We start from the raw sequence: 15,172 nt of genomic DNA, 5'->3' as shown, positions 1-15,172 counted from the left end.
GGTATACTCGAACAAAATCAAAGGTCGTTTAATGGTCGTTTAAAGTCGGTCAAAGTTATGGTCAAAGGGTTCAATAGTCCACATTCGAAAATTACCAAAATATCATATTTTTCAAAATAATTTCCAGAATGTCACATTTTTCACAAAAATTCCCGAAATGTCATCTTTTTTAAAAAAAATTCCATCATTTTTTACAAAAATTCTCGAAATGTCATTTTCAAAATAATTCCCAGAATATCACATTTTTCACAATAATTCTCAAAATGTCACCGGGTCGGTCAACGGGTCGGGAAGGTTAACGGGTCAGGTCGGGTCAGACCGGTCAACCCGGTTCGGACCGGTTTAACACGGTTTGGACCGGTCAAGCTGGTCAACCAATTAACACCCAGTTCGAATCTTCCCCACGCGCAGGGGCGGCGCGTGGGGGCGCGTGAGACAGTTTTCGGCCTCCAAAAATTCCTGCAAAAATTTTCAAAAATTCTTTTAAGCGATTTTGAGTCGCTTACCAACCTCAGTTCAAATTTTTGAACGGTGGAGAGTTCGATTTCACTTCGATCGGAACTTTGATCGCTCCACCCTCTCACGCGCCACCGCCCACGGAGACAAAGAGGACACCGTCGGACTCGGAACGACACCAGGAACACGATGGTGCGGGAGGTGTCGAAAACCGATCAACGATCGGAGATGAATTTAAGATTTTCCCGGCGGCGATGCTAGAAAAACATCGATACTTTGACTCGAAATTCACGGCGTTTGGCAGCGTTTCGCTAAAATTGGTTAATTGGGTTTTGTTCACAGGTCGAAGATGAACACGATGGTGGTTTCAATTTGACGATCGGATGTCGAACGGCGTCGAAATTGGACTTGGAAGTAGATGTGCGGGAGAAAGGAAATATAAGCAAAACTTGTTTCTGATTTTTGAAATCAGAAACGCTTTTAAAACAATGCTGCCGATACTCTTTGGAGGAATTCAAGACTTGGTCCCTGAATTTCCTTCAACTTTTAAAATGGAAATCAAGTTTTCAAAACTTTTAATTTAGTCACCAAATTTCACCAAAATACAACAATAAATATATTTTTTTCTCGATTTTCCGGGTTGTTACAATATTTATTAAATTAAATTAAAATTATGATCAAATTGATAAAATGTGTAAATATTAAGGAAAACACATCGAATTAAAATATTTTGACTGGTCTAATTGATAAAATTCAATGATTGACGATCAAAGTAAAATCTCCCCATTATTAAGTGATCATGGGTGTAATTTACCCTATAATAAATTGAATATGTGATATATAAATTGATTAATGATATTATATTTTTTCAAGTTATGAAGGATAATTAAAATCAAGAAACTTTTAATAACAATATTTTAATTTGATGTATTATTAACAAAATATGGATAGTTAAAAGTAAAGATATTACTATATTAAAAAAAGTAAAAGTATTACTAATAATTATATTTTCAGAATGAACAACAATGAAGGAAAGATAAAAAAGGTAATGAAAAAAGGAAACAAATTGAACATTAATCGACAAAATCTTAAAAAATAAAAGAAAAATAAATCTTTTAGATTCTACCTTTTACCACCATCAAAATTTGCCTCGGAAAGAATAGAATCCACAATTTCACTGTCGTTTTATCGTCATTTCTCCTGCGTTTTGCTCCTATCTACCCTCTCTTGAAACCCTGATGATCGTGCGAGATATCCAAAAATAATAGCAAATAACGAAGGGTTTTAGATCAAGAAGAACAAGGCGTTGAATTAGGGCGTCGGCGAATCGAGGCACGTGACTGATCGGACGTTCTGTTGGGAGTGTGAGGCGGGAAAATTGATTCCGGTTGGGAGGAGAGTGGGCTGTTCTGATGTTTTTGATGGGCGATCTCCGTGATTGGTCGCCTGAACGAAACGGCGTCGTCGAGGAAGATAGGTCTTCATCGTCATCGTCTTCATCATCGAATCAAGCGGGGATTGCTCTTGAGTATTGGAAAAAGGCTGAGGAAGCGACGGAGGGGATCATAGCCCAGGTTCAGCCAACCGTTGTTTCAGAAGACCGAAGAAAAGCGGTTATCGATTACGTTCAGCGATTACTTAGGAATTATCTTGGTTGCGAGGTCAGATAGTCAAAGCAAGGATTAAGTTTTTAATTATCATCATAATATGCTGTTGTCTTATTATTTTTAAGTGATAGAACATTAACATTGCCTAATTAGTGATTTAGTTGGAGATTAATACTGTATCTTTTATATTTAATTGGATAAGTTTATAAGAATGGATTAATACTTAAAGGGAACTCTTATGTAGTTTGTCGTAGTAATAGGAACACGAATACCCTTTTAAGAGGAAGTAGGGTTTTTTCTTATTAATGAAATTAAATTGAAGAAAGGTGGTGGTTGCTATTTATGTTCCTGCTTCTGGAGCCTCATTGGTTGTAAGTGGTTTCCTTCGAATTGGAGCAACTTTACTGTGGTAACAAACTCCCTTGGTAGATGAAAATTGTTGATAAGGCCTATTAGTAGTTGTAGTTATTGCTGGACCAACTCGAACTTTCAATTTCTATTGCACGGACTATGCTTTTGTCATGTTAATTTTCTAATGTTTTGATCATCACAGGTAGCAGATTAATTTTTGACTAGGAGGGTGGCAGATAAGGCTATTAATAGAATGCTTTTGATTATTTGATATACTTTGGTCAAACACATTCCATTTACCTTGAATTACGTTATTGAGGTGATGTTTGAACTTAAACTTGTAGCAATTAATTGCAATTATGTTGGAGTGTAAAAATCAGCTGGGAAATTTATTTTCTAATATTCGCAGCTGAAAGGAACATGGCTGTTGACGACAGAGAATATAAACATTTTATTTCAATCTTTTTATTTTTTTCCCTATTGCTCTATTTTTTGCTGTGATCATGAATGTATACATAGTTTGTTTTGAATTTTTGAACAGTTTAGATAGATATTCATCATTTATCCTGTATTTGTTACAGGTGTTTTCATTTGGTTCAGTTCCCTTGAAGACCTATCTTCCTGATGGAGATATTGATTTGACAGCCTTTGGTGGCCTAAACTTTGAGGAGGCTTTGGCCAATGATGTATGTTCTGTCCTCGAAAGAGGAGACCATAACAGAGCTGCAGAGTTTGTGGTGAAGGATGTCCAATTGATTCGGGCTGAGGTTTTTTAACTTCTAATATGTTTCTACAGATCTTTGCTTAGTGAAATTATCTGTTTTCTGCATGTGTAAGACACTAACCTGTTTATATTAGTTTTACTTCATCCCTTATTTTTTGTTCTTGACATTTACATCCTTTGTCATTTTGCATCTCCCAACCTTGACCATTTATTTTAGTGTCATTATTACATTGACACGAGCACAAAAGAATTTTGTATCCACATGTTCCACTTTGTCATTTTGATGAATATTGTTTCTGGAAAATACTAGGAATAAATTATTTCTATGCTAAGATGGAGCGTATATATAAGCTATCACTGTGAAGGATTTTCTCCAATTCAATGTTTTGTTTGTAAAGACTGCTATAATATGTTCCACTTTAGGCTTTGTCAATATTTGTCTGCTTCTTATTTGTAGTCTGGAGATCTTAACTGTAGTATCAAATACAAATTGCAATTATATGTCCAGATTTTGGAGAATGGTAACATAATTGTTTCTGCCATGCATCATTTTATTGTTAATTCTTTAGGGCTAACAGTGAATACTGGGGCATTGTCAATATATCTAATGATATGTTTGGGTGAGTTGAAACTGTGACATAGCAAATGTTCGGTTAAAAGTAAAACTGTAACCATGTCTGAAGGCTGGATGTTTTGCCGAGACTTTAACCAAGCTTTTTTTAATATATCATTATACAGATTATTGTGCATGAACAAATTATAGTGTTGTGATGTAGACTGATTGGAGTTAATCTCATTATACAAATTATTGTTTGTCCATGTCCTTTTCAAATTTTGTGGCTCTTTTTGTAGGAAAGCACTTCACCACATGTTTTTTTATCATCCCAGATTCGATTGGTAGGCATAGTGGAAATGATTGTATAGTCATTTGATCTCGCATTATACGAGATCCTCCTCATGGCTATGATTGGAGATGAATTTTTATTTTTACAATGTACATTTCAGATATCATTTGATATCATATGTTGCCGTTCATCTTAAAGTTTGGCTTCTCTGGTGGCAGGTAAAGCTTGTGAAGTGTCTAGTGCAGAATATTGTGGTAGACATCTCTTTTAATCAGTTAGGGGGGCTATGTACCTTGTGCTTTCTTGAGCAGGTAGGTTAAATTATAAGAATTTATGAATGAAAGCCATCTTCTATCTAGTATCAAGTTAATTTAATTCATCTGCAAATAGAACCCAAAAGAAAAGAAAAAGAAAAAAATTGCTCCCCGTCTCTTTCTCATTTATTAGATCATAATCAACTCCATCCCCTTCAATCAATCATGTGCTAACATTTGCAGGTCTGAGTTAAAATTTTCATATGGATATAAGGTCTCTGTTAAGGAGGAGGCTGTATCATATTTGTATTAAGCAGAATGTGTCACCCCCCCTTTTAAAGCTAACATTCCTAGTAATATTGCAGGTTGATCGTCTTATTGGAAAAGATCATCTATTTAAACGCAGTATTATACTGATAAAGGCTTGGTGCTACTATGAGAGTCGTATTCTTGGGGCTCATCATGGCTTGATTTCTACCTATGCTTTGGAGACTTTGGTTATGTACATTTTCCATCTTTTCCACTCATCGCTAGATGGGCCTTTAGCGGTGAGTGCTACAGGAATTTTGGCAGTGTAAACTAATTGATGACATCAATGTAACTGATTGAATATTTTACAGGTTTTATATAAATTTTTGGATTACTTTAGCAAATTTGATTGGGAAAACTACTGCATCAGTTTGAATGGTCCAATCCATATATCGTCCCTGCCAGATTTTGTGGGTGAGCAACTTCATTTTGCTTTCATGCCCGATTGTATTCTACTTGATACATGATTAAGTTGCTTATGTCATTGATCCTTTTTTTTTCTTCTTCTTCCCTTTCTTTCTTCAGTTGAGACACCTGAAAATGGTGGGGGAGATCTACTTCTTAGTGATGATTTTCTCAAGGAGTGTGTGGAAATGTTCTCAGTTCCACCAAGAGGATTTGAGACTAATTCACGCACATTTCCACAAAAGCATCTAAATATAGTAGACCCTTTAAGAGAAAACAACAATCTTGGTCGTAGTGTGAGCAAAGGTAGAATCACTCTCCCTTGGCAAATTCCTGCATTCTTTTCATTTTAAACTCAAATCTTGTCTTGAGTATGGCAGAAATATTTCTAAGATAATTTGACAAAGGGACATTCATTGTATCCTCTTTTAATTGGGGGATAAAAGCTCAATTATAATTTTACCTTTTCCTCTCTAGGAAACTTTTTTCGTATAAGAAGTGCTTTCACTTATGGGGCTCGGAAGCTGGGGCGCATTCTTTCCCAGGCAGAAGAAAGCATAGAAGAACAACTTCGCAAGTTTTTCTCAAACACTCTGGATAGGCATGGAAGCGGACAGAGGCCTGATGTTCAAGATCCTGCCCCGTTGTCCAGATTCTGTGGATTTGGTGTGACATCATTAGTTTCAGGTGCAGATTCAGTTCAAGATCAAACCTTTTATGAATCAGAATTTTCAAATTCAAGTGCCATGATTGGAAACTACCGATCTGATAATGAGGGATCATTGCACAAAGTCAGTAACAGTAATGTTTCTTTGGTGGAAACAAATTTCAATGGAACCTGTAATGAATTGCAAGGTTCTACAAATGCTACAACTGTTTCAGGAATCCATTCCTCTAATGACGCTGAAGACTTGACAACCTCCATAATTCAAGGTCCTGTGATTTCAAATGATGCACAGAAACCTTGCTCTCCAAATGCAGAGGGCAGTGGTTCTTCATCGATTAATGTATGGCATGCACCTCATCTCTATTTTTCTAGCTCATCTTTGGATAATGGAGATATAAGAAATGGAAATGAAGAAAGCAAACAGCCAGAAAGTTCTGGCTTTGCTGAAAAGAACATGACTTCTGGTACTCTTCCGGCATCTGGTGAGCTAGGCACTAATATACATGGTGATCACAGTGAGAAGCAGTTGGTTCACAGTCTAGGGGTTCAGTACCCTGTTGGATCAAAGCACTATCCATTGATTTCAAATTCTGCTTGGTCATCTGAGGATCTATATCCTGCATATTCTGGTTATACAACTTCCATTAGTACTGCTGGAATTCAGGAAGCTTTGAGCTCATTGTCAGATCTCTGTGGGGATTATGATTCTCACTTTCAGAATTTGAATTATGGTCGGTGGTGCTATGGCTACGTCTTAAGTGCATCTGTTCCTCCAATTTCCTCAACGTTGGTTTCTCAGTTCCAGAGCAAAAATTCATGGGATGTAGTACGGAAGTCAGTGAAGTGGCAAAATGCAATTTTGCCGATGAATGCTAATGGTGGTGTTGCTGGGAAAGCCTACTACCCCATGAACCCTCCAATGCTACATGGTGCAAGTTTTGGAATGGACGAAATGCCAAAGGCTCGAGGAACGGGGACATACTTTCCTAATCCCAACACGGTATATACTCATTTAAGCCTCTGGACCGGGCCTCTATAATTTTGCTGACTAGTGCCATTTTGCTGGTGTCACACTTTTGGGGAAGGGGGTTAAATTTCCTCATTGGGCTTTCTTGTCTAAGGTTGTTTTATATATATATATATTTTTTGCAGAACCATTACTGGGATAGATCCTGGACATCAAGGGGAAGGAACCCTGCACCAGCAAGGTCTCCTCGTAACAATGGCCATTCCATGACATCCCTAGAAACGAGTTCACCAGAGAGAAGCGACCATGAGCTAGCACAGGTGCTGTCAGTAAATCAAGGTGGTAAAAAATCCGGGTCCTCGGAGCTTCGCCATTCTAGCTCTGAAAAAGTGTTATCTCGTAGTGTCAGTGGCCCAATACACCATCCAAACAGGGTTGTAGAATTTGGGTCAATTGGGCCCCTACAATTGGGTTCCACCTCTCCGGAAAGCATTAAACAACAATATCCAGGTTCTCCTCATGCTCAAAATTCAAGTGAAAATCATTCACAAATAGGAATGACAAGGCCAAAATCAGCTATGAGCATCAATCAGAACAGGTTTGAGAGTTTGGAGTTTCGTATTAAACCGAATGATGCAGGGTATAAATCTATCTGAGCTTTTTCTCCTGTAACATGCAGGGTACTTGTACAATCATTCCATTTAAAGAACGAAGAAGATTTCCCACCGTTATCCATCTGACAGCGGTTGAAATCACGAGTTAACACTAACAAAGGGCAGCCAGCCAGCCTGAGGTTCAGCACTCAGCTTGTGTGAATACATGGTTTCTTTTATATCCATATCCAAAGCTCTTTTGTGTATGGGGTTTGATTATCATTGGTAATATTTTTGTGTGGTTGGAAAGGTGGCATTTGTACATTCTCACTAATTTTATTTCCTGTTTAATCATTGTCGTCGTTGTAGGTGATGTACTTGATATGGTGAGCTGTTAATGTAATAGGATTTGTGGAATTATGCCTTTGTTTTGAGTTATTTCTTGTCCCATGTTTTGCAATGTCCGATCCTGCTACCATGGACACAGATAGATACTGTTATTGCCGATGATTTATGATGTAATATATAGTTATACTGCAAAATACTAGTCCTTTCGCATCTGTAACCCAATCCTATGATGTTTTCTACGGTTCATCAGTTTTGATATCCTGCTTTCTAATATTCTGCGTACATATTTATATGCAATTATATTAGTTTTATGTGATTTTATTTTCTATATTTATCATTTATTAAATATTAAATTTATTTTTCATCTTTCATATTTTATTCGTATAATAATAGTCAATTTTTTTAGTAGTTGTACTGACAAATATTGGATCAATTTAAAGCTTTATGAGCAAACATCGGTGTATTTGTTTAACAGAAAATGAAAACCACCCTCCCTGTTCCTAATAACTTGAGGGTAATGTATATAAGTGGTCTCTCGATTATGGGTTGATGTTTTGTTGAATCCATCAATTATTAAAAATTATAAAATAATCTCTTAATTGTTGGTTGATGTTTTGTTAAGTCCATTGACTATTAAAAATTATAAAATGGTCGTTGGATTATTCATATATTTCAAACTAATCATTTTTCATTAAAATATTAACGTTCATCTAAGTTGGAATTTAACATGCCGATAGAGATAATAAAATCATATTTTAATAATGTCTATTGACACCATTGTTGCTTTTAAATACTGACTCGATGACATAATATTTCAAGTACTAACTTGACTGAATAATACAAACGAAGAATCGACTCACAAAATACAGCTAAAATGGTTTTGGGATTAAATTTTGTTATATCCTAATTAACATGTTTACATCTAGTTCAGACGGTCATTAACTTTTTAACGAAAAAAAGATAAGTTTAAAACATATAAATAGTTGAATAATTATTTTGTAACTTTTAGTATTTAGATAACTCAACAAAATAACGTTCCATAATCAGAGGATCATTTTGCACTTGCTTGGTCCCTAGTTAAGCATCAAAGGTACATCTGTAAACAACCGTTAAGTGCTTCGGTCTGTCCATCCGTTTGGGAATAGTTTGCTAAATTTATACACAATTTGGTTCCCTGCAGTCGAGCCAACTGTGTGTACAGATCGCTTAAGAAGATTAGATCGCGATCCCTCACCATTGAGCGAGGAACTTTATGCAATTTAACAACCCCTTGGATCATTACTTTGCTACATACTTACCATAATAATGCTTGAGAAGTGCAAAGAAAAGATCCTACTTTGTAAGTCGATTAACTACAACCAAAATTGCTTCTTTACCATTGGATATAGGTAGACCCGTTATGAAATACAGCGAAATATCCTCAAACACTTGGTCCAGAATAGGAAGTAGCCCTACTTGAGTTGAACTTTGATTTTTCATTTGTTGACATTCTATAACGCACACCAGTCTGCATTTCCTTTGGATAGAAACTCCCAGACAAGTGTTGCCAAATACGCAGGATGCCAACCTGACCTCCAACAACTGAACCATGTAATTCTCTTAAAAGAAGAAACTTCAACATATTTTCATTAGGAATCACTACCCGTCCGTTGTTCAACATCAATCCTTGGATAAAATACCCTCAACAATTACTATTTGTTCCCTCATGTTACGTCTTCCATATCTAATTTACTAGCTCAGGGGTTTGGATGGCACTAATGCCAATATACCTTTTTAATCATTAAATCAAAATTTAACCTTTTTTTATATTACATTTCATATTATTATTATTATTATTATTATTATTATTATTTTGTACTCGTATTAACTATATTTTAAATTATTCTTATGAAAAATATGTATTATTGTTGATGTATTTGAAGTAAACGTGACATGGCATAAAAAAGGCGAATATAGGATTTGTCTTATATTTTTTTCATCTTTATAATCGACGATAACACTAATTTTGTGTTAGTTGTCAACCGTCGGTATTCATTATTTTTTCTTTACTTTATTATAGTGTATTATTATTTTTATTTATTTTTATTTTGAATTGTTTTTTCTTTATGCCACATCTTCTGCTTTAATAGCACGTTTTCGGTTGTTTGACCGTTGTGTTCGTTTTTTCTTTTTTGTTGGATTTGATATTGCTACGACTGATCAAGATGATACTTATTTGTTATCTTGTTGATTTTCTCTGCTTTGGACTCTCGAATTGAATTTGGATACACGATTTGCGTTCGTGGGTAGTATTTTTACGTCACTCAATTTTGATTTGTGATTTGCCGGTGATCTTTCAATAACTTCATCTATTTTTGTGGTTTGTTTACCGATTCAGTCAAATTTGTTCATATCTACCTTTTATTCGAGTTTATTTGGTTAGGTTTTTTAACCTCTCATTGTATGATCATTATGTGATCTTAAGTTGCTAGTTTTCTTGTATTTAGAAAGATGTCCTTATTATGTATTTAGTTTACGATTTTAGTTATAAATTTTCATTTTAATTCGAATACTTTTTATTTTTAATAAAATCAACTCTTCTATAAAAAAACAAAAAAAAAACGTGACATGTCGTAACAGTTCCAATCAATTCCATCTACAGCATATATTAATGAGAAATTCTACAAAATTATTATTACAGCCTTAGAGAATACCTAACAGGCACACGCTAGGTCAACCCCTCCACAGTTCTTTGTTATTCTTATTAATATTATAAAAGTAATTTGAAAAATAAAAAAATGGTGGTGGGACAATGGGATTCTTTTCATAAAGCTTAAAATATTAGACAAGACGATAGTGAAAGGATGTAATTTTGTCAACTATTCTATCAAATTAAAAATAAATAAATATACAAACTATCCCTTCATCTCTTCAAAACTCTAAATTTGTTTTTAGATGATTTTTTATTAATTTTTACTCTCTCTTTTATTTTACTCATTATATAATTCTTACGCTTGAATAGCCATTGATAGATTTCAATGCAAAAGATAAGTGACAAACATCTAATAGATTTTTTCGTGAAGGAAACAAAGTGACTGATAAGATCGGTAAGCTTGAAAATCTCCCATGTTGCTCTTTATCGATCTTTGAGGACCCCCTGAAACTTTACTGCCTTTTCTAGGTTTTGATAAGCTGCATTTGATGCAAAACAATAGTTTACTATTTCATTCTAATTTTAGAAAAATGTAAAGAAATAAATATTCGCCCTATCCTTTCACCTCTTCAAACCTCTAAATTTGTTTCTAGACCAACTCTAACATCTATACTTCTATACTTTAATATAAGATAAAATCGTATCAGTGACAAAAAATGCCTTATAATATACGATTTTAACCAACTTTTTTGGATTTGCCAAAATGACCAACAAAATCGCAATGCAAAATAAAAATCGCAACGCGATCTCCAGAATCGCAAATCAGTTCCCAGAATCGCAACGCGATTATGAAGAATCGCAATGCGATAGTACAAATTCGCATTGCGATTTTCCAGAATCGCAACGCGAATATGAAAATCGCAACGCGAACATATAAATCGCAACGCGATTCTGACTATCGCAACGAGTATCCGTAAAATCGCAACGCGTATCCGTAAATCGCAACGACAATACGTAAAATCGCAACGCGTATCCGTAAATCGCAACGCGTATCTGTAAATCGCAACGAGAATACGTAAATCGCAATGCGTATCCGTAAATCGCAACGACAATACGTAAAATCGCAACGCGTATCCGTAAATCGCAACGCGATTTTTAAAGCACCATTAGAATCGCTACGCGTATTTTATTTTCAAATTCCAAACACGAATATTAATTATCGGAACACTGAACCGTCCACAGTATATCCCGTAATCGCAACTCATAACCTAAAACCTAAAATCACAACTCAGTCCCATCTCCATCTCTCACTCTCTACGGCGAAATCCGTCCCCATCTCCGAAGATTTCCGTCCCCATCTCCGACGAAATCCCTCACAACCATTCACGGTCAGAAATCCCTCACAATCATTCAGAAATGGAAAATCAACCTCCGAGGTTAGTTTTTTTAATTATTTTTATTTTGAAATTTTTGCATTATTTTAGGTTTTTCATATTGAAATTGATGATAAGTTTACTGGTAATTTCAATAATAGATTAACCATTTCACTTAGATTTCTTATTAAATTCATTCGATTACTGCCAATACTGCTAAACTGTTTAGTCTTTAACCCTGTGAAGTTAGTATTTGTCTTTGTTTTGTCTTTTGGTTGAAGTAATGCAATCCATTAAAGTTTCAATTTGCAGAAGAAGAATAGTTTCTAAACTTAAAATCACAACATGAAAATGAAAATCGCAACACGAAAATGACTATCGCAACGAGAGAAATGAAAATCGCAACGCGAAATGAAAATCGCAACGAGAGAATCGCAACGCGAAATGAAAATCGCAACGAGAGAATCACAACGCGAAATGAAAATCACAACGAGATAATCGCAACGCGAAACCAAAATCGTATTGCGATTTTCATTTCGCGTTGCGATTATCTCGTTGCGATTTTAATTTCTCGTTGCGATAGTCATTTCTGCGTTGCGATAGTCATTCTCTCGTTGCGATTTTCATTTCAACCAAAAGACAAAACAGTGTTGCAAATTTTAGTTTCAAGAATAAACTACTACTCTTTATGTTTATTGTTTTTGGTATATCTTCACAGTGTAGTTTTTGGTATATCTAACTTGGTATGTTTATTGTTTTTGTAGAAACTTTTTTCGGCTTCATTGACATTAAGGAATAAAGTTAGCCTAGCCACTGCAATTGCTTCGAAGCTTTCACCTGCACAAAGAAAATTGTTTGAGGAAACCTGCTTCGGGCCATGGCTGAGAGTACAGCATCCAGGTGGAGATTCTAATTTGACCCATTTGTGGCTTCAGACCATGACTAGCGATCTACCCGACAGTATACAACGTGGTGAGGAATTGATATGGTTTCATTTTCCACCGGCGTATACTTGTTTTGGGCGGAAGGAGTTCTGCTTAATCACTGGTCTACGATTCAGACACGATGATGTAGGCCGGTACACTCGTCATATCACCCGCCCATCATGGTTATCCCGGGTTTTTCCTGATGAGTCAATAGAGAAGCCGAACTTACACGTCGATGACCTGAAGAAATTGTTTAATAAGAAAGATGGTTTTACTCGGATGAATGACGTTGATGTTGTCCGAGTATGCCTTCTAGTACTTTTGTATGCCGGCTTTTTAGGCAGAGAGGCCATACAACCTATTCATCAGGAGCTAATATTATTGGTAGAGGACCTAAATGCATGAAATCTGTTTCCGTGGGGTTCGTATATATGGAAAGCTACCTGGACTAAATTGTCGTCTGCCTTTGATGACTGCAAAAGTTTGCGTGGCGATGGGTCGAAATACACTTTGTCAGGATTTGTTTGGGCCTTTAAGGTAAGAATTTCTATATAATGTTTTCAAAATTATAATTAATTATTTAACAATTACTAATGTTTGTTATTATATTGTTTGTAGATTTGGATATTTGAGGCTTTCCCCAGCATGCAGACATATGCATTAAAAACTTCAAATGATATTCCTAGGGCTAGTTCCTGGAAGAGGAAACGTCTGTTGGATTGGGAATACTTAATACCATATGCGACAATAAATAATGTAAGGTAACACAAATACTATCATTTATAAACAAGTTATTAATAGTAGACGTTTAACTTTGTTTGAGTTTTTATATTTTTAGGAGGCCAACACTCCATTACAGAGACTGACACCCACGGAGGCTGAGCTTGCCACTGATTGGTGGCAAGCTAGTCAGCGTGTTTTTGATGGCACGAATGATGAACAGCCTCCACTTCCTCCACTTCGAGAGCCATCACCTCACCCAGAGCCATCACCTGATCGACCCGACTATACACCTCTACAACGAGAGCCATTACCTATCCCGTCACATCATCGAGCCTCTTCTCCACCATCACCTCATTATAGGCGACCGACAAAGATGCCATGACTTCTATCTCCCTGTTCTCCACCTCCACCTCCACGGGATGAGTCAAGGGAGTTGCGTGATGAGGTCAATGCCTTGCGTGAGGAAATCGGTACTCTACGCGATAACGATGGTGCATGGCGTGTGGAGGTGTCTACTTTACGTGGTGAGGTTGCCGCTCTACGTGAGATGGTAGTATCGTTGCAGAATGAGGTTCATACTCTACACAACAAGGTAAGTTTAAGATTTTCCATATTTAACTTGATGATAAATTTACTCGTAATTTCACTTAGATTAACCATTTCACTTAGATTGCTTAGTAAATTTATTCGGTTGCTGCCAATACTACTAAACTGTTTATTCTTTAACACTGTGAAGTTAGTATTTGTCTTTTGTTTTGTCTTTTGGTTGAAGTAAATTTATTCGGTTGCTGTCAATTCTGCTAAACTGTGTATTCTTTAACACTGTGAAGTTAGTATTTGTCTTTGTTTTGTCTTTTGGTTGAAAGTAAATTTGTTCGGTTGCTGTCAATTCTGCTAAACTGTGTATTCTTTGACACTGTGAAGTTAGTATTTGTCTTTGTTTTGTCTTTTGGTTGAAAGTAAATTTGTTCGGTTGTTGCCAATTCTGCTAAACTGTGTATTCTTTAATACTCTGAAGTTAGTATTTGTCTTTGTTTTGTCTTTTGGTTGAAGTAATGCAATCCATTCAAGTTTCAATTTGCAGAAGAAGAAATAGTTTACTTTCGCAACACGAAACTTAAAATCACAATGCGAAAATGACTATCGCAATGCGAAATGAATTGCAACAAGAGAATCGCAACAAGAAATGAAAATCGCAACGCGAAATGAAAACCGCAATGACAAAATCACAATGCGAAACCAAAATCGCAACGCGAAACTATAATCGCGTTGCGATTTTCATTTCTTGTTGCGATTCTCTCGTTGCGATAGTCAAATTCGCATTGCGATAGTCATTTTCGCATTGCGATAGTCATTTTCGCATTGTGATAGTCATTTTCGCGTTGCGATTTTAAGTTTCAAATTGAAACTTGAATGAATTGCATTACTTCAACCAAAAGACAAATACTAACTTCACAGTGTTGAAAATTTAAGTTTCAAGAATAAACTACTACTCTTTATGTTGTCATTGAACCTGCACTAAACCTAAATGTTGTCCTTTTAAATGTTTATATAAGTGCTTACTTCTGGAATGTTATCTGATGCATTTTGTGAACAATGATATAATAATGACTTGGGTGAATACCGTGCAAGTTTGAAATATATTTGTCTTTGTTCTCACTGTTTAATATCATGTCTGTTTATTTACTAATTTATGTATTAATTTATTTTTAGCGGCCCGCTAAGGTGGATGTTCTACGTCGGGTTTTTCTTGCAAGACGGAGTTCACGCATCAGACGGCGTGCACGTGCCATTACGTCTCCGTTCACCCCAATAGTGCGAAGAATCCGTAAGAAAAAGCCCGACTCACGTGTCATCGTTCAAGAGGCCTCCCCTATCGTTCAAGAGGCCCCTATCATCCCTCAAGAGTCCCCTACCACCGTTCAAGAGGCCACTGTCATCGTTGAAGAGGTCCCTCCCAACATTCTAGAGCCCGATTCACACGGCGTAATA

At 36.0% G+C, this 15,172-nt stretch overlaps 1 protein-coding gene across 1 annotated transcript; it reads left to right on the top strand.

Annotated features, from left to right (window-relative positions):
• Window positions 1–1,634: 1,634 nt before the first annotated feature.
• LOC120200718 lies at window positions 1,635–7,595 on the top strand. Its single transcript, XM_039201484.1, has 9 exons — window positions 1,635–2,117; window positions 2,996–3,181; window positions 4,202–4,294; window positions 4,603–4,785; window positions 4,858–4,960; window positions 5,072–5,257; window positions 5,429–6,618; window positions 6,771–7,183; window positions 7,265–7,595. The coding sequence occupies exons 1-9, from the start codon at window positions 1,869–1,871 to the stop codon at window positions 7,323–7,325; spliced, it is 2,664 nt and encodes an 887-aa protein (XP_039057415.1). The 5' UTR covers window positions 1,635–1,868; the 3' UTR covers window positions 7,326–7,595.
• The last annotated feature ends 7,577 nt before the right edge of the window (window positions 7,596–15,172 follow it).

This window comes from Hibiscus syriacus, unplaced genomic scaffold (genome assembly GCF_006381635.1).
Source record: "Hibiscus syriacus cultivar Baekdansim isolate YM2019G1 unplaced genomic scaffold, ASM638163v2 tig00006507_pilon, whole genome shotgun sequence".
In the NCBI taxonomy this organism is placed as follows: Eukaryota; Viridiplantae; Streptophyta; class Magnoliopsida; order Malvales; family Malvaceae; genus Hibiscus; species Hibiscus syriacus.
Note: the sequence above shows the minus strand (reverse complement) of the source record. Positions and strands in the feature narration are given on the sequence as shown.

What these genes read in the sequence shown, in the direction of transcription:
- LOC120200718 (XM_039201484.1), top strand. Translation starts at nt 1,869, where the DNA reads ATGTTTTTGATGGGCGATCTCCGTGATTGGTCGCCTGAACGAAACGGC. An exon ending in GGAATTATCTTGGTTGCGAG is followed by an intron (nt 2,118 to 2,995) that starts GTCAGATAGTCA and finishes TATTTGTTACAG; the next exon opens with GTGTTTTCATTTGGTTCAGT. An exon ending in GTCCCTGCCAGATTTTGTGG is followed by an intron (nt 4,961 to 5,071) that starts GTGAGCAACTTC and finishes TTCTTTCTTCAG; the next exon opens with TTGAGACACCTGAAAATGGT.